We start from the raw sequence: 19,040 nt of genomic DNA on the forward strand, positions 1-19,040 counted from the left end.
GATTCTGCAGGGTTATGTAAACAGTGTGCTAGGGAGTATGTGAGAAACTCGTGGGGGCCCACTTGCACACTGAACTGGCTGTAGAATCTTTAACATAATGGGTCTCTCTTTTGGTTCTTAACCCTGGATGCCCAGAGAAAGCTGCTGCTTCTCTGTGCTGTGGAAGGTCAACATGAGTTCATGTCTACAAATGGTGTGAGGTCCTGGCTAAACAAAAGAGCATAGTGTAGGCCTTGAGCTGGAAATAGGAGCGATTCAATCCTGTGCAGAAATCTGGACTTAATGCCAAATGGCACCAGGAACTCTTGGGCACCAGGACTGCTTTTTTGTTTTGGTTTGGGTTTTTTTTATCATGAAGTGAATTAGAAATTCAAAGATTTATTTTCATACCTGTAGCATTACAAGTAGTCTTTGTCAGAAATAATTCTTATTAATAAACTTGGTAAATACTATAAATGCTTTGCTCTGTCTTAAGTCATCTAGTGTCATAGCTGGAGGCTTGGTATGCAGTATTTCCACAATGATACTGTTGCTGTGAACTTGCCAGTCTACCCACAGCAGAAACACTTCTGTGAAGGTCATTGCTTTTATGGGGCTGTTCAAAATCAAAGGTACATCCTATAATCAATTCAAGTATGGAGTTAGTCCATGGACTCAGTTACAGGTGGAATTCTGGATTTTCATTATCATAAATGAAGAACATACTTAATTTTTTTCTCTAAGGTCTGAAATATTTTTTTTTTTTTACAAAGGTGCTATTTTTAAACATATGCTTAGGAAAGTGCTGGTTAGAAAATATCCACTCTTGGTTGGAAGGATTCAACTTCAACAGTCACGGCACCCCATTTGGTGAATCGCCTGTATTTGCCAGATATCAGGAGATACTTCTGTCTTTGTAAGTGTGGCTGTTCATATAAAACACACCTTCGTTTGAGTATGTTACGAGACTGGATGTCCCTGGAGTGAAAGTCCCGTTGGAGATCTGTGAACTTCATCATCCTGCCTCTGAAGTCATTCCTCAGAGATCTGTAGCTGCTGTGCTTCTGGGCATGCACAGGCAAACCCAAATTTGGATAACAGGTGGTCAAGTGGCACTTCTAGGTGACTGCAGCTTGCTGGATGTGATACTGATTCAACGTAAGAGTGAATAGCCACTAGTATGTGTAGAAAAGTCAGTTTAGCAGGAATAAATCCAACTGGGTCCTAATTTAAAGCAGTGGTGCTGTGAATCCTTTCTGCTCCAGTGAGAGTAGAACTGCACTTGATAGGGCAGGAAGCAGAAGAGGGGTCCAGCCAAGTTCTCCACACTTCAACTCTACATGCATTTAAGACATAAACTCAGTGACGTATCTGGATTGCTACAGCAGTCACGTGCCCTCAGTCTTCCTAGATGTTGATGTAGTAACAGGATAAGGTTCTGGCTGAGACAGGGGAGGTGTTTCTGATCCTAATTTTCTTGCACAGTGGTAAGTGGGCAGAGTTTTGCTTTTCATTTACTAAGATGATAAACTTTTTCGAAACTGTCTCTGACTTATATCTAGCACAGCAAAGATCTGCTACAGAAAAAACCTTTCTGCTTTTGCATCAGTGCCAATACAGTTTTTGCAGGTGCTGAAGTGCAATTGGATAGACACTGCTGTGTGATGTCCAACACCTTAGTTACAAAAAACAAAACAAAAAACCAAAACAAACAAACAAAAAACTCAAAAAACCCCCAACAAACCACAATGAAACCCAACAAAACTTTAGTATCTTCGTTTGTAGCATTGAACTTTCTGAACACTCTTCTTAATCTAGAAAGCATGCAAAAATGTGTCCTAATTTTAGGTTTTTTTTCTACCCCTATATTAATTCTCAGTTTCTTTGCTCCTTCTCAGATACTTCCCATCAGTCTCCCAAGTCAAATTCCCTTCAGTCCATCTTATTCCCATCCTCCTTATCTGTGACTTCTTTCACTTTACAGCTTGTGAGGACACAAGGGTGCATGAGCTTTCAGCACTTGGACACAGAACTAGTCTGAGCTAAGTGAAGCCCAGAACTGCACATCAGTTAAAAATATGCACGCCAGAAAAAATAGCTGCATTATCCTATGCAGATGGAATGTATCTGGAAACTTGCTGTGGTGGCCTATGTGGATCCTACTGGACAGGGAAACTGAATTGTACATAAAGCTTACACTACTCATGAACTTAATTTTTCATGAGCATTGGAGGAACATATTCCACCATCAAGGCTATTCCTGGGCCAAATCTCAAATCCTTAGTCTTTCATTTGATTAATGAAATATTTCACATCTTGGCAATATCTCTCCTCTGAGTAAAATCCTTCCAGAGAATGAGTCTAGAAAGGAAAAGCACAGATCTATTCTGGACTGAAGTATTCAGAAAAAACATCTATCATGAGGCAAATATGCCTTTGTTTTTGGCTCAAACACATGGTGGTGTCTCTACAATGGGATGTGTCAGGTTGCCTCTGCAGATGTCTAGTCACCAGCTTTGCCTGTAAAGAAGTAAGAGCATTCACTGGGGCATAAGAGATGTGGTTTGGTTTTCAGCTCTGTACTAAAAACATCCTTATATAGCCAGAGTGGCTTTAGAAGACTGGTGAAGTGCTTTTATATATATATATATATATGAAATAATAAACATACTATTAAAATAAACGTTAATACAAATAATGCACTATGAGTCTTGTATTTCATGAAGTTATAAATCCTCAGGGACAAATCTTTAGCTATCCTGTTTTTACGCAGCTCTAGTTGTGCTTCTGATGGGTGTTGTAAGTGGTTATCACTCCTGTCAGCCTCTCTCCTGGAGGGGCTTTCTCAGCCAGGAAATTGTAGCCTTTAACACTGAAAACAGACTGAGGGAAGAGCATGAATTGGAGTCTAGCAGTTTCTTCTGAATACCTGTATGCTTTCTTTGGATCAAAATTAACTTCTTCCTGATAGTTAATGCTAAGCAAATTTAATTCATTTACAGGAACAACTTATCATGCAGGCCTGTTCTTGGATTTCTCCAACATCTTTGACGGTCTCAGAAGTGTTACATTTTTTTTGTTCTTTCTGTGATCATGCTTGCTTTGTTCTGTCTTGATCATGCACGTGGAGCCAGCTTGTCTTTTGGATCCCACGTGATCCTCCCTGGTTTAATACAGTGGGCACTGGACTGGTAATGACATTTAAAATTTGAAAGATCAGAGTAGGGGCAGTGATACATGAATTCCTTATTGTAGCTATGAATGTAGGGCAGCCACCATGGGGCAGACAGGCAGTCAAGAAACTTGGCAGCAACTGCAACCATGAATTGGCACTGAGGGAATGGTAGATATGAAGCAAATATATATGATATTTCCTTCAAACTTCAAGTCCCCAAGCCCTTTTAGCTCAACAGGTTTTCTGATCAGGAGGTTTCTTCTCTCTGGTTAATAACGCTCAGTGGATTTGTCTTCCAAGAACCCATCCAGCTTCTTCTTGAATCCTGTAGACTTTCACCTCCCAGGACCCTATGCCACAGATGAACTGTGCAATGCAGGAAGGGCTGTGGTTGATCTTAAACTCTGGAGCTAAAATATCTTGTCAGACAAATGGTATCCACGGTTTGAGAAGTCTGGTTATTTACATCTGTTCCAACTGCTCTCAACTAGTATGCTGTTATGACAGCTGCTTTTACGTGGAGGTTGACTGCTTTTGCACCCCAGAAAAACTCAAGCATAGGAGTAGTCTGAAAATAGCCCTGTTTGTGTAGAGAAACATAGCCTGCATGCCAGCAACTGTAGTGCCTGCTACCAACCATAAAGCAAGCTGCAGGAAGCTAGACGACTTGTTAGTGAAAACTTGGATACTATCTGTGAATTCCCCATGTTCCTCTCCTTTGGCACTGCTGTTCTTAATGTCTGCATGAGATTCTCTGAGCATTTGCAAACAAAAGCAAGAGCAGTCCCTCAGCAGTCCTTGAAAACTAGGAATTGCCATCATTCTTGTCTTAGGTGGAGAAATTTTGAGAGGTTTAGCCGCCCCCAAACCCTAGAATGCAGCAAAGTCTAGAATCCAGACATCCTACCTATTGCCCTGATCTCTGAATAGTTATTTTTGTTCATTCTTGCCTTTGACCACAGGAATGCCAGCATGTAATCTGTACATCGTTGCATAGCCATAGTTCTCAATTGCACTAATTGGTATTTTGTTGCAATATGTAGGCATGTGTTAATTGCTGTCTGGGGAACTGGTCTTTCTCTCTTTTATTCCTGCTGAAGATAAATGAAATATTTTGGTTCCCTGTTGTAAGCAAACAAGTAGATGCTGCACCTGAATTGCTGTGTTCTTTTGCAAACCTGGGTTAGCACACTAACCTAAGGATGCTAACACACATACTGCTTACACTCTGCAGTTCCCATAAATGCATAATATTAGGAATTTGGGAGCAAGAGGAAACGTGCTTTTTGACACCTCTGTCCTGAGAGCTGAGTTGTTCATGCTCCATTGCCCTCTGGCTAAAGCTTGGTGTTCTTACGTACACCAAACCTCTGCAGCAGCTGGACAGCCGACTTCATGCATGAAGGGCAGGCCGGAGGGCAGAGATAGTGTCCCACGTACAAAAGAAAGGATGAGAAGGTCAAAGAATAGTTCTATTTTCCTCTCCAATGTTGTCAGGGAAAGGCTGGAGAGGATCACTAACTGGCTATAACTGAGGGGTCATGTGAGCTTGAAATAATGGCTAAATGAGGTCTCTGACATTAGCAAGCAGAGATGTGAGTTTTAAGCAGTCTACCTCACTGCTGTAAAAGTTGCTTGGTTCTATTCAAGGACTCCATTATCAGAATGTTTACTAGGCAAAACAAAATCAAAGCCTACCATTTAAAGCCAAGATGAAATGATTTAAAATAAACATCTACTAGAAAAGGTTGCAGAAAGTCCTAGTAGTTCTGTGCTCTCTGTACTGCTTTTTCTTTCCAAAAGTCTCTGGAACCTTGCTGAAGAACAGTAGTATATTTGCCTAGAGGAGGTATGTTAAGATGTGAGATCCCCTACCTGTGTTTTATTTTATTATGGCTCTTATTCATAACTGCACAGGGTGCCTGCTGGCACAGGATTTGGTGATGAATAGTAGACATATACATAATTGAATGATAATTAAGTCTGCAATAGACGTTTTCCAGCACAAGACGTTGTCCTGTTTCTAATCCACACTGGTATGCTTATTTAATTCCTCTTGCCTGCAGAATAGCCTGGCAATTGAGAGATTTGGCTCAGTCTCCTATTGCAACAGAGCAGTGCAGCTCTGAAGTTAGTAGAAGCAGGGTGATTGACACCAGCTAAATATCTAGTTCATGAAGTCACAGGTTCACTAAAACATGCTCTATGTAAAGGTGGTGTGATTTAAGGGTCTAGAATAATTAACTTCTGAGCAATCAGCTGGAATAAGACTAGAAAGCTTTGCTAGACTGATGGTAGCATTGGTGAAGCAGCTTGTTTGCATGAAGAACTTGATGTCAAATACAGTGTTCACCTTGTTCTGAGTTCCTCTGCACACTTCTGTCCTTTTCTTCCTCAGTCAGTGATTTACTGGATATAACTATTAATGGGATTTATTTTCTGTTCCAGAGTACATGATAATTTAAATAAGTGTTAAAGGTCCAATTCCATATTGTTATCTCTGGTAAGTATAGAGCTGGAATCTACTGCTAGATCAAAATTTGTAAAACTAGAGAAAAGTTAGATGAAAGAATCAGACCTTTTCCAACACCTCCCCCAGGGTTAGCAAGATACAGTTAGACCTTTAACAGTTATTTAACTTATCATGTACCATGGAACAGCTGGCTAACTGTGAATATTTTTTAAAAGTATTCCCCCTCTCCCCTTAAAATGTGAAAGAAATAGTATTTCCCTTGGGACTGTAAAACTTGAATTTGTTTGTAGTACTGAAGAAAGATTTGTTTGAACCAGGATTTTGGAATGCATTCACTGTTTACTTAGTATGTGAGCAATAACTCAGTGCAAGTCAGCCAGCCTCTGCAAAGAGACAGTTTTTGGCATTTACTGCACTGCAATCAAGGGTACCTCTGTATTCCCTAGGTTTCGGTAAATACCGTCTGCCCTGAAGTTATGCATTTCATAAAACACCCAAGAGCCACCTAAGACATTGAAGGAGGAGATCTCAGGGAGATGGACATAGCCTGGGACAAATATCAGTGAGCTGATTTAACATGTTCTGGTGTCACTGAATCATAACATAGTATGGACATAAGCAAGGTTGCATACATCAGCCCACAGCAAAAGTTTATGTCAGCTGGTCCTGCTGGCCCTTCCCTAGGTGATGTGAAGATATTCTCTACCTAGGAATAGAGACACAACCTTTTTTTGCATATTCAAGTTATAAAAGGCTCTGGAAATAGCATTGATCTTAAACAGATTATTTCCTTCATCTCCAGTGAAACTTTGCATTGCGTTACTGAACTTTTCCTGACTCTTGAGTTGCTTGAAGAGACTGTAACTGTTTTCTTACAGGATAAACTATACCCAGTTTCTTAAACTGTGATTCTCTGCAAATAGGTGTAATGTAGGATTACATGGCAAGACCCAGTGGGGTTGCAGAACCACTTCTGGAAGTCTTGCCTCCCTTTTCAAAAAGTACTGATGTCCTGAGTTACTGGGGCTCTTGTAAATAATCTAGCTGCCTTTTTTCCCCTGGATGAAATTGCTTTCTTTCACAGAGGGCTGCAGGTTAAGGTGGTCACTGCTACATTCATAGCAGTGTCCCCAGAAGCTCTTGTCTTCATAAAGAAAATGATCTGCAATGTAAACATTTGCAAAGACTTACAGTCTATCCCAGTGTCTGTGTCAGAGCAGGGCACTGACATACTGGGCTTTCCACTTATCTTTCCCATTTCTGATGGTTCGCTGAGATGAAAGTTGAGAGCTGTGAGCAGACATAGACACTGTGGTTGCTTTTATACACCATAGTCCTAATGCTGCATCTGCAAAAAGTAACATAGAAGAGACTATTCTAAGCTGTGAAGAGATCTCATGTTTTGGGGTTTTTTGTAGTTATGGCATTTACTATGGGAGACTTATTTTTTTGCTGATCCTATGTGCAAGTGAATTATCGTGTAACTGTGAGGTAGACTACACTTTCAGCTATCAGCTGTTGCATGTGGTGCACCTGACCCAATGTGGGATAGGTACCAGAATATATGTAAATGTGTAAGAATAGTTCTTTACAGAACCTGTTTTGCCTGAAAGCCACTGAGCTCTTAAGACCTGAGCAGTTTCGGGTGTGGGTCTCTTCCTCTCCTTCTCCACCCCCTGTTGATTACCTCTTGCCTAAGTTTGTCCCAGTCTTTCTTTTTTTGAGAGCAATGAATTTTGCTTCAGTTTCAATACCTTGTCACATGTTTTATCCTGGAGATAGGAAAAGTTTCCATCTCACGTGGTGTTGTTACCCTTTGCCTACTAATCCCTTCTACTGTGTACAGATTTTAACACAGCCATGTTAGGAGGAAATAGCAATTAAAACTTTTAACCTCTTTCTAGTGTGTGATTAACTGCTGCATCCCTGAACATTATAAAGATTGGAATCAAATGGTTCTTACTAGATGTTTGTCACTTATCTGAATTACTGGCTTACACTGTAAATCAGTTTGGGTCAGTTGGTTCAGTTTTTCTCTTCGAAAGCCTGTTTAAAAATTCAAAGGGAGGAAATGGCATTAAACTCAAGTTGCTCCCTATCTGGAACCCAGAAGGATTGTTGTTTAATGTTGAAGCACAGTGCTTTAATGCTAAAGCACAGCTAGTAGGTTACAGAAAACTGTATTTCTCTGTTTTGGAACTTTTCATCTGTTTTCTTCTTGTTTGGTGAGAGCTGGAACAAATCTTGACTTGTTCTTTTCTGATTATCGTTTTCTTGCACCTAAATCTTAGACTCTTAAAAAACAAACTCCTTCATGGAATATGCAAAGCTGGTTATACAAATGTCTTATATCACCAGTAGGTGAGGCTTCAGATCAAAACTACTGCACTGCAAAACCAGATTTATAATCTTATGTATTTGGGGGAACTCATTCAAGCATATGAAGATCTTGTCAACATGATTCATCAGGAACTTGGCATGCAGCTAAACACCTTTGTAGATCTAATTTATTTAAAGAGCTCTATTTTCAACTACATAGTCTCCACCTCCAGTGGAACAAATGAGTGTTTGTGGCTGTAAGGAGGGAAGGCAGGGTAAAGTTTGGGAGACTTAGTGGAGCGCAGCTCTGTTTACAAGATTTCAGGCCAAAGAAACGAGCTTTCAGTGCTGAGCAAGAAATGAGACAGAGGAGGGTGTATTCTGGGGAAATGGAGGGGGGGGGGATATCAAACCTCTAACTTCACAGCCTTCCATCACAAACCACTTCACTGATATCGTTTTTAACTGTATCCATATTAAATGACAGGAGCTAATGTGCACTCACCATTTCCAAACAGGTTAGATGCCCTGTCCTGCTTAGTATATTCAGCCCTATTCTCACAGACTTTCTGTGTTACCTCAGACCATGGGCCCTCATTCTGCTGGATTTCCTTGTCATGATATTTGATTGTCTGTTGTAATTGACTTTACATGTTGCTGATACTACAGTAAATACACTGTTCAGGGCTTGATATTTGTCTGCTGGCAAGTCCCCATGAAAGGCCATGAAGTCTAGCCCTAGATACCTTTGGGAACCACACCATACACTTTTTTCACTTAAATGAACTATGTGTTTAGCACTGGCAGTGGAAATACCCGTGTGCAAGTACCTGGCAGATCACTTCCATAACAGCAGTTGACCTGGTGACAGTGCAGAATTTGGCAGTTGGTGTTCCCTCTGACTCTGCTTTGCTGCAAACAAACTCTTTTTTGGAGGCAGCCTGAGCTGGTTTCTGGTTTAAGCACCTCTAACCGTTCTTAGATCTTTCAACGATGGCTCCCCTTGTGAGGCCAGCATCTTTTACAGTGTGTTTTACAGGGATGGAGTATATCTGATTTTCTCACAGATTTCACTCAGGTATTTGCTGTTGCTCCTGGCTGCCTCTTGAAGAGAAACAGTCCTGTGCACTTGACTTTCCAACCTGACAAGCTAATGCTTTTAAGAAGAGATTGGTTATATTTTTGTCCTACAGCTAAACCAATCTTTTGGAAAAAAGAGATATTTTACCGTTCCACAATGGATGTTTCCACATGATATTTGGCTAGGAAAAAGCTCTTCATCATAATGAGTGAGAATTTTCAGGACTAGCTAGAGAAAAGTAGTGATGTGTCTGAAGTAAGGATTACTGTAGCAGAAATGAGGGGGAAATTTGGGCTTGCTTGCATTGGCAGTGCTCTACTAACTCTGGCTATGGTCATAGACTCTGACTCACTAATTTGTGTTGAGCAGTTTAAGAAGTTACCATCTCTGGTCCAGCAGACAGTATGTCTGTGCCTCTGCTGCTGTGCTGTTCACAGTCAAGAGTGTTAGAGTGAAACCATCTGATTTCAGTGTCATAAACTGGGTTCTGGATTGCAATACCAAGCTGCCATCATGAGTTCTGTTATGGAAGTCGGCCTCTGGGCAGCTCTTAAATTGCCATAGGAAAAGTGGATAATGCCCTGCCCTGTTCAGCTCTCCACTTGCCTCAGTACTGTGATTTCAGGTATTTCAAAAGAGCAGTTCAAGAACGGCCTCTTACCTTTCTCTCTGCGGATAGTATTGCAGTGCAATGATAGGCACTAAATGTACGCATGCGACAACTGGTACTAACTGTGCACATATGATCAGAAGTCTCTTCTGGTCCTGTAGAACAAATTCATGACTCTGCATTGCATCTGAGCTCTGAACTATGTCCATTGCTTTCTGCATAGCTGAGAAAAGAATTCAAAGTTGTCCTGACTAATTGGTCTGGTTGCAGCAAGGCCTTGTTTGTTCAGGAGACAATATAGCTCAGGAAAAGAGGAATTTTCAGTCAAGGTGGCAGAAGGCTATCATTTGTCAATCCCACAGTGCCCACACCTACAAGCACCTTTCAGCTCTCTAATTCTGGCTGTCTGAACATGTGAGCAGCAAACCATCTGATCTTCTGAGCTGGAGTTCTGTATGCAGACAATCAGCAGCCAGCCAACAGAAGAGGGAGTAGCAAAGAGGCATGGACTTGCACTCTGAAAATGAAAGTGTTTTTCTGCTTATTAGCATAGTAAGATTTCTGTTGCTTATTCCTCTTAACTCCACCAGTCTCACCTATAAAACCAGGAAGTATTACTCAAAGAAAAATGAAGGCCATGGCAGTAGTCTATAGCAAAGACAGCACTGGAATAATAAGGCTAATCACCTATTTGTTAAAGTCTTACTGTTTATTTTATTACAGGTCAGTGAACAAAAAACAGTCATGAGATGTTAATCTCTCTGTCTAGCTGTTTAATCTGAACCACCCCATTACCATTGTTCTCTCATGTGCTCAGCAGCAATATCCCCTCCTCCCCTCTTGTAGTGACCTCATTTCAAAGGACAATTTCTCTCTGTGTTGGCTTTCCAGGGGTCAGACTGGTGCTGTTTGAATTGGGAGGAAGTTTGCTCAGGGTCCTATTACTGACCTACTGTTCTACTGAATTTGTTAGCAAGTTTGTTTGCAAGAACAGAAGCCTCTGCTCAGAAGTTGATGGATGCTCTGAACTTCAGGAAAAAGCAAGTGCTGAATATGACAGGGTAGACCTATCCCAGCGGTGAACATAGACAATAGAGGAGAGGTAGGAACTACTAAATAGGATTGGATAGTGTGTTCCAGCAGTCTCCCTTCCTGCAGAGTGAACTAACCAGGCCAAAACAGCTGATGCTGCAGAGATTCTTAGAGTTCCTGTATAATAGAAGGTGATGCTGTTTACCTCAGGTCCCCCCCAACCCTCTCACCTGACTCCTTAAGGCCTAGAATTTGGGCTCACGCAGCTTGAAAGGAAAGTGAGAGGGTGCATGGTATGGCTGAGAACCCACATCTATATCAGCACAAAGACTCACTCCTTAATCTGTAATTTCTAAATGTATCCAGCTGTAGTCAGGGCTTTCCCCAGGGACAAACCAGAATTGCAAGGATAGGTGTTTACAGAGGAACTACATTTTATTTTAGACTGATTTTAATAGGAAATTTGTGATATATTAAAAAAACCAAACACTGTGAACCTGGTAAGATAAAAGTAAGCTTTGAGTCCATGAGGACTTCTAAAAGACCCTTTATTCCCTGATTAAGTTTAACCATTCCCAGGCTTTCCTGTGTAGTGCTCTCTTTTGGCATCTCCACAAATAGGCTCAGTGACTGAGAACTAGCAGAAAGGAGAATAGGAGAAAAATGTTTTTGCTTCACAAATGTTTATTTTTTTTCCTTTAGTAGATGTTTTGTGTTAGAGTACAGGACCATCTCCAAGAGAGATGGGTTAATGCAGCTGTACAATATGTGACCATACTTTGGATAACTGTCTATCCCCTGGCTACAAGTAGCCGGAAATCTTCATGTTTACCATTTTTATATGTAAAGAGCCCTAATGAAGTCTCTCTACCCTGCAGTTAGTGTTAAACACACCTCTCAGCAGTGAATACTTCAACCCCATTGAGCCCTGAAATTTCTACGGAATTAGGTAGAAAGAGTCTAATGCAAACACCCCATATTGTGTGCTTAAGCTTCCTGACAGAGGAAGAGGGGAACGTGGAAGGAGAACCGCATCCAACTCATATTCCAAGGTAGAGTCAGTACAAGGATTAAAGTTGACAGCCCATCTAGGAAATGGGGAGTGTTCTTTGGCAACACAGCATGGACATAACAGAGGCAAACTATCAGAGACCTACAAATGGAGATTGGAAGACAGACTTCAGTGCTACACTGGCACTGCAGGGAGAGGCTTTTTATTTAGCTGAGCCCTTTGCTGAAATAAGAAAGCAGGATGGTTAGAGGGGAGAGCTGAAGAAAGTGTGATCATCCTGAGAGACACAACTCACATGTAACGTGTAGGGAAGCTCATTCCTGCCCAACAATGGATCATATGTGGGAGTTGCAAAGCACTGTGGAAAAGGGGAAGTGTGTATTCCCTGCCTCTGAAATACTGCATCCTCTCTTTGCTTCTGTAAAAGTAACATGGTACATTGAGAATCAGTAGGGATGCACTGGGAAAATGTAAGCTCCCAACACACTGGCAGGGCAGCAGGAGAGAACTGGCTAAGGGAAGAGAAATGAATGTCTTGGATGTAAGATATGATGGTTGGGAAGGAAGGAAGGAATGACTGCTAAGATTTAAAAACAAACAAAAATCCACCCCAAAATCAACCAAAACAAAAGTTGCAAACAAAACGCAAATTCCCAAAGCTAAGGTAGAAGACATCAGTTAGCTCACCTACAACTAAGTGAGGTATGTGAAGTCTAGTTTTTTGTTATGTCTTTGCTTCCTTTGCATTCCTCACTTTTGAATCTGATCCAGGATTCCTTGGAGAGATTCCTTGTTTTGCTTCTGTAGCTCCCTGCAGGATGCAAATGTTAATAAGCGCAAGCACAGCAGGCAGGGCTGAATCCATCGGGAGAGGCAGGGACTGCATGGCAGATCAACTTCCCTCCTGCTGTGTGACATGTGATGCATGTTGAACCCAGGGCTGTGGGGGAGCACCCTTACTCTGGTTCATCAAATCCAGCCCTGCTGCTGGAATGTTTTCTTATCTCTGCTGCTCAGTGGAGCTGCGGCAAACAATAGGCTTTAGCAAATCAAGGTCAAAGAGAAAGGCAGAACCTAATTCATGAGCATGCTAGGCTAATCTGACATTACTGGATTCTTTATGGAGTTGTTTTTGTTAATTTTTGTAACAATAGGTTTGTTTTTTTTAAACCTAAAAGTGATAGTAGCGAATATGTTTTTCAGGGATATTAGCCAGGAGAGTGCTTTCCATGTGTATGTTGAATATTACTGCAACTGACTTTCCAGCTCACGACTGACATCTCCTGTTAATAGCTTGAAGTCCAGTTTAGAATTGACACTTATAAACTAGTGCTGCTATGCTAAGGAGAACTGAGAAGGGCAGACTGCAAAGGCTAAGTGGGCTCCAAGTGGCCTGAAGTGCCACTCTGTGACATCCAGTGATAGTGTTGCAAACACTGTTTTAATGGCTTGTGTGAACTCTTCAGACCTACTTTGTCAACGTGTTGCTTTCCTCTGGTCAGTGGGTCCAGTTGCTTGTGGTCCTTTTTATCTCTCCTTGCTGAACAAGGAAGTTGCTTTCCACGTGCTGTTCCTGTCTGGTACTTGACGCCTTGGGAGAGAGAAAGAGCCTCATATCATCTCGGGCTTACAGTGTGCCCTCAGGCTGGTTTACAGACCTATTGCATGGGCTCACTTGCAGTTGGCCCATGGTTGGAGGTAAGGGGTACTAGCTTTAAATTCTCTAATGCTCCTGAAGTTATCCTCATTTTTGCTGCACTTGGAGAAGAAACAGGCAAGTTGTAGGTGGCTCTCACTGGCCAGTAGCCTAATTGACCTTTGCAAAAGTTCTAGTATTAGTCCAAGCTTAAGAACAAACAAGTGATGGACAGACATGAAGGCTGATTCTACTAGAAACGTGTAATCTTATTTTTTACCTCAACTTGAGCAAAATGCACCTTTTGCAATTGTCATGAACTTCAAGAGCCTGAGCAAGATGCCATTTCTAGGTAAGAAAAGACACACAGACCAAGGTTTTAACCATCCCTTCCATGTGCAGCTGTTGGAGCTCAGCAGGCTGTAACTCGGTGGCTCTGCTGGGCCTGGTGCTGCTCTGTGTTCCCCTGCCCTGGCCCTGTAGGAGATGGGGTGAAATGTGCTCACTTTGCTTCCAGGCATACTCTGCAGCTTCAGGGGCAGTCAGCATGGCAAATGGGTGCAGGGAGAACCTGAAAGGTTGAATCCAGCGGTCCTGAAAGGACAACAATTCATAGATTAGTATATCTGCAGAAACTATGTGCCAAGACAATGGGCATACTCTTCTGGTCAGCAGAAACTAAGATAACTGCTTCAGCAGTCCTGATGGATAAATGAGCACCATTTATAATTTCCATCCTAAATGTCACTAGAATGTGACTTAGGCTCCTTAAGTACCTATATATCTTGGTAAAGCTAGTGCTTGATTTTCAAGGAGATTCAAGCCAAAGCTTCAAAAGTGATGAGGGATAACAGGAATCTCCGCCATTTTACTTCAGTGGGAAAAATACACAGAAACTGAATTTTCAGATGGGCTTCATTCCATCTCTTTGAGTCTAGGACTGTTAAGGAAGCATAAGCTGAGCTTCAAGAGTTACTGTTAATTTAAAACAGTGGATTTAATCTCTTAAATGAATCAGGGCTTTGCAAAATAAAGTACCCTTAGTTTCCCAGCTCAGCAAAGCTTTTCCATTCCTTTCTCGTAGGGTGGGAATGATCTTAAGGCCATAAATAAAATGAAGCAATGTTGTTGGCCGAAACAGAAAGTGGACATCCTGATAACAATGGCTTATCTTCCTCTTTAGAAAATTTTGTAACTTTGCTACCTTGTGACCATTAAGGAAGTGTCTCTGAGTCCACAAGGGACAGGATCTAGGCAAGTGCAAAGTAACATGAGATGAAGAGAAATACTATTTCTGTTCTTTCTTTGTCTCCGATTACACAACATCAGAATCTAAATCAAAGCTAAAAATACTACTAATAACCTCTCCTCCTCCCAAAGAAAAAAAAAAACACCAAAACCCCCCAAAAACTCACACACTCCACCATGGGAAACAGCATGAGTAGCTGGAAACCTTTCAAGAAAACATCACTCCTCTGCAGTGTATGGTGAGCACTCAAAATAGAGATTTCTAAAAATATCCTGAGTTGGAAGTTACTAAAGAAAAGTATTCCTGTCCGTAAGAAGCAAGACAGTAAAAATATACAGTGAAATATTCACAGCAAAAGGAGGGACAGCTGATCCACCCACTTGTCCCGGGAGCAGAGAGGAAGATCCCTCCTTCTAAATAACGTATTTTGAAATGCCCTTACATGGCATCTAGTGACATCTCTAGTGCTTGACATGGAAAAATTCAACTAAGAGAGGTTACAGCCAAGGCTGTTCTGATGCACATAACTGTGAGCTGGTGTAGTTCTGCCCTTTCTGGACATCGGGTGGCAGTCTGTCATTATATTACAGCTAAGCATGACAGGGAAAAAAATAAAGGGTACTAGAAACACTGTGAATTACATATGAATCATTTGTTATAGTCTGACTACAATTCCACATCAACTTTTAATGGTTGCTTGGGAAACATCAATGAAGTCTGTGTTACTGAAAATAGAATCTATATATTCCAATACAAATGCTTTTTCATTATGGAGCTTGGTCATATGGAATACTTTCCTGTGACTTGAGTCATGAATTAAAGATTATAATACATTTCCTGTTTTTTAAAGGGCAATTATATGACTAAAGATATATAGCTAGAGAAAGTTGCTCTGAACACATGCCAGGCTGTATCTCCTCAGACCTTCATAGCCTCTTTCCCTACTCCACATGAGTGGTAATTAGAGCACACTGGTGGGAATGCTCCTCTGTAAAGCATTAGGACAAAGGTGCAGGAGCTGTCTTACACCTTAGTGTGGATGTGAGTAACTGGGCTGCCCTTTTCTTGCCTCTCCCTGGCATATTGTAAGATAGAGGAGGAGGAAGTGGTGAATAGTTCAGCTTTTTGCTCTGTCCTAGAGGGCTGGAGCTTATTTGCTGATACTAATGGGGCAAAAGGGGCAAATGACTTCAGTTTAAAATGTAGCGCTTTTTTTTGAAAGGCACAAATATTATAGGATCACTTCCTTTACAGATGCTGAAAAATCCCCAAATCACTCACATTTGCAGACCTCTGCCAGTGTGTTGCTGAGGGCCTCGTGCTGTAAATCTCAAAGATCTCTTCTACAGGAATGCTGTTCTGTGAACAGTAAAAGGTAAAAAAACAGATAAAAGAGAGATTCAGCTCTCAGCAGTAGTATTCTTTCAAGTGAATGAATGAAATCCAGCTCATATCCCCTTCCTTTGATCTCTGAAACAGCTTTCACATGAACTCCTGTTATTGTTTCATACTGCTGGTGCAAATCTATTGAGATCTGGTCCTGAAACTTGCTTGCCATTTTGCACTTGGGTGAAACAAGTTAAGTAACATATACACACCTACTGAAACTGCCTACTTTGTTTTCTAAGACTGAGCAAAACGTAATGGCTGCTTGATAAAAATGAGATGGATTTGTAACATTTGCACTGTCTGTATACTGTGCTGAACAAAGACATCTGGGATACAGGGAGTATTCTATTCTATTCTGTTCTACATGCCATAGAATAAAAGATACTGCCATCTTTCTTGTCCTCTTACCATTAATATCCCAGCGTATGAAGATAATATCATAGCCTCTCTCTCAGTTCGGTTGGGATATGTGTATTGGTTGTGAGCTGCAGAGTTCCTGTATGGTGTTTTGAATAAGAAGATTATTATCCTGGTGTTATAAATGCAAAAAGTAGTCCTGGGGTTGATTCAATGCTGCTTTTACCTCATTTTCACACTGGTGTAGCCCAACAGCAGGACCTTAGCTTTGCAATACTCACATTTTCTCTCCTGTCAGTGCAATCGGAGCATCCAAGTCACTAAGCCACAGCAAAGCAACACTGAGGGCTAAGTTGTAATGGACCTGGAAAGACAGAAGAATCTTATCTGTTTTGTAATTGTTTGACTGAGGGAAGACAGAAAGACCAGGGTAATGCAGGGAAACCTGAGCTGTGCCCAATATTGCCTCATCTAACTGAGTACCTCACTTTTGTAAGACACTTGATAAGGTTTGAGAGGTTTAAAATACATCCAGGAAGACTTTCTATTTTGTTATGCCCCAACAGCCTTGGCTTGTGAAGAATAATCTTTGATTAGTTGACTTGTCAAATGCCTTCTGTGAATGACCTTTTTCTTACTAAAAAAATCAACAGAACCTTGAATTATCTTGGATACATTAAACCTGGATGCTATTCACAGCCAATTTAGGTACTCATTTCAGTAATGGACTGCGATTTATCATTGCAGGGATATAGGTTATTTAGCTGTACCAAACAGCTATCCTTCAGAATGCTCAGGAGCCCTGCAATTAAAGAGGATAGGAAGTAGGAATTTTGGTGATTACCATGTCATCTAGAAAGGTGGGTGGCCTTTGTCCTCTTGGATCAAATTCTTTTTCTCGTAGTCTGATGCCAACATAATCTCCCCTTAAACAAGGAAATAACTCTAAATTACAGCTGGTTCTAAGCAAACCAGTGCATAGGAAATGTAATAGATGACTTTAAAGATGGTGCAAGACCAAAGCTAAATTCACTACGATTCAGGGCTAGGAATCTGCTGCAGGATTTCTCCCAGATAGTACCCAAGTAAGAAAGCTGTTAGTTTTTTGCATCTCTGCTAATCTTAGCTTCCTTCAAACCACACTGCTGTCTTCTCCAAAGGCTCCAAAATATAGGAAAAAGAAAGATGAAACTATTATTTAAAGTCTGGGGACTCACAGAAGAATTTCACTGTACAGAGAATGATAGAGATGCTTCACTGGTGCTTGTTCTTCTCATCCAGGAGAGGCCTGACTCTTTAATCTTTCCTCAGATTAAGTACTACAGATCCATGCAAATATTCCTAGAGAAGATGGGCACAGGACTTGTGTGGAATAGAGGGGACACTGCTTACATCCCCTAGGAGTTGTCTGCTGGGCAGTCCTGCATTGCAGAGCATGAGACACTGCGGCATGAACTAGGAGACCCCTTACAGACAGCAGCTGCCCCAGACGCATTGCAAGGGGGAATCTGCACCTCTCTGCTTGCTCCACTGAGCAAGTTCTGGGCTGTGATGACTCCACTGTCACACGTGCAGTCAGGGCTCACACTGCAGACTGCATGCAAGAAATTGTCAAAAGAAGTCTGTTCATACTTATCAGCAAGAGAAGACTAGGGTTTGAGGGTTGTCATCCACCGAGTCATATCACCCTTCACAATGAAAACAAGCCAATCTCAAGTGCAGTGAAAGCAGTTGTGGGCAGTTACTACTTACAGGAGTTTTTCTATCTTTTTCTTCAGGCGTTTTCTTTCCATATTATAGTTCTTACTGTAACATAAGCTCAGTGGGATCTAGGAGAGAACCAAGTGTCTCTGCTAGTGAACAAATCTCAAAAACAGATAAAGAGAATGTGACACTTGGAGACCCCCTACAAAAATCTAGCCAAAATAATTTCCAAGGTAGGATTAAAATAGAAAATAATAAAAATTTAGTCAAGAAAGAAGAAAACATGAACAATACTGAGGGTGATGGTAAGGAATTCAGTAATGGGAAATGGGCAGAATGAGCCCATTTAGGATAAGCATCAATCTTGAGCATCAGCTTGCAGGTTGCTTGCATCCCCAACATAATGATGTATATCTCTCATATAATGCAAGCTGTTGACCTGCTACTGCTTACAGGTTTCTCAGCACAAGGCTTGCTCTCTCCACTGTGTGTCTATTAACCAGATCTATGTGACAGAAAGAGGGAACAGACTGGGAAGAGGACAGGTTGCAGGATGAAGTAATAGCAAAGAGAGAAGCCAGCACCTGGGCCACCAATTATTGTAACATCAAAGCGCGCGCTCCACTCCTTTGCTCCATAATACACAAAGCTCTCTGTTACTGAATATTGTTCCCCTATTCTACCTCTCATACATGTACATAAGAAATCATGCACTACCTGTATCAACTTTGCAATAGGCCTCAGGATCTGGGTTTGGAGCCTCTCTGACTTCAGGTATTTATGAGGAAGATTTCCCTCTTGGTGTTGCTGTTCCTTTCTTGCCTCTGTCCTCCTTTGTGTGCCAGGGAAATGAGGCTATGGCTTCATGCAGGACTGCTGCTTTCTTGTGTTGCTTAGAAACAATGCTGCTGAGAGAAACTAATAGAAAAAAAACACAAACAATAAACAAAAACTACCACAAAGAAGAGGTTAAACCTGCACCTTCAGCTTGGGTTATCAGTTTCAAGCTAGATGATCCTAATAC

The 19,040-nt window shown here is 41.3% G+C and overlaps 2 protein-coding genes across 8 annotated transcripts; both read right to left on the minus strand.

Moving 5' to 3' along the window:
* Positions 1 to 788: 788 nt before the first annotated feature.
* LOC114055690 (gamma-crystallin B-like) lies at positions 789 to 9,742 on the minus strand. The gene is made up of 4 exons (XM_027880085.1): positions 9,739 to 9,742; positions 6,673 to 6,789; positions 6,059 to 6,174; positions 789 to 1,043 (listed from the first exon to the last, which is right to left on the minus strand). Exons 1-4 carry the CDS (start codon positions 9,740 to 9,742, stop codon positions 789 to 791), a joined length of 492 nt encoding a protein of 163 aa, XP_027735886.1.
* Positions 6,710 to 19,040, minus strand: CUNH2orf80 (chromosome unknown C2orf80 homolog). Of its 7 annotated transcripts, none has more exons than XM_027880235.1 (10): positions 18,734 to 19,040; positions 18,065 to 18,141; positions 17,157 to 17,238; positions 16,594 to 16,676; positions 16,364 to 16,451; positions 15,848 to 15,925; positions 13,824 to 13,911; positions 13,154 to 13,272; positions 12,369 to 12,492; positions 6,710 to 6,975 (listed from the first exon to the last, which is right to left on the minus strand). In XM_027880235.1, exons 2-9 carry the CDS (start codon positions 18,103 to 18,105, stop codon positions 12,406 to 12,408), a joined length of 666 nt encoding a protein of 221 aa, XP_027736036.1. In that variant the 5' UTR covers positions 18,106 to 18,141; positions 18,734 to 19,040; the 3' UTR covers positions 6,710 to 6,975; positions 12,369 to 12,405. The 7 variants fall into 7 exon arrangements, with proteins under 7 accessions (XP_027736036.1, XP_027736035.1, XP_027736034.1 ...); XM_027880234.1 differs by lacking the exon at positions 6,710 to 6,975 and adding an exon at positions 11,143 to 11,822; XM_027880233.1 differs by lacking the exon at positions 6,710 to 6,975 and having other exon boundaries at positions 11,143 to 12,492.

Source organism: Empidonax traillii, unplaced genomic scaffold (genome assembly GCF_003031625.1).
Source record: "Empidonax traillii isolate 1590-97213 ecotype Southwest subspecies unplaced genomic scaffold, ASM303162v1 scaffold65:size4453928, whole genome shotgun sequence".
Classification (NCBI taxonomy): Eukaryota; Metazoa; Chordata; class Aves; order Passeriformes; family Tyrannidae; genus Empidonax; species Empidonax traillii.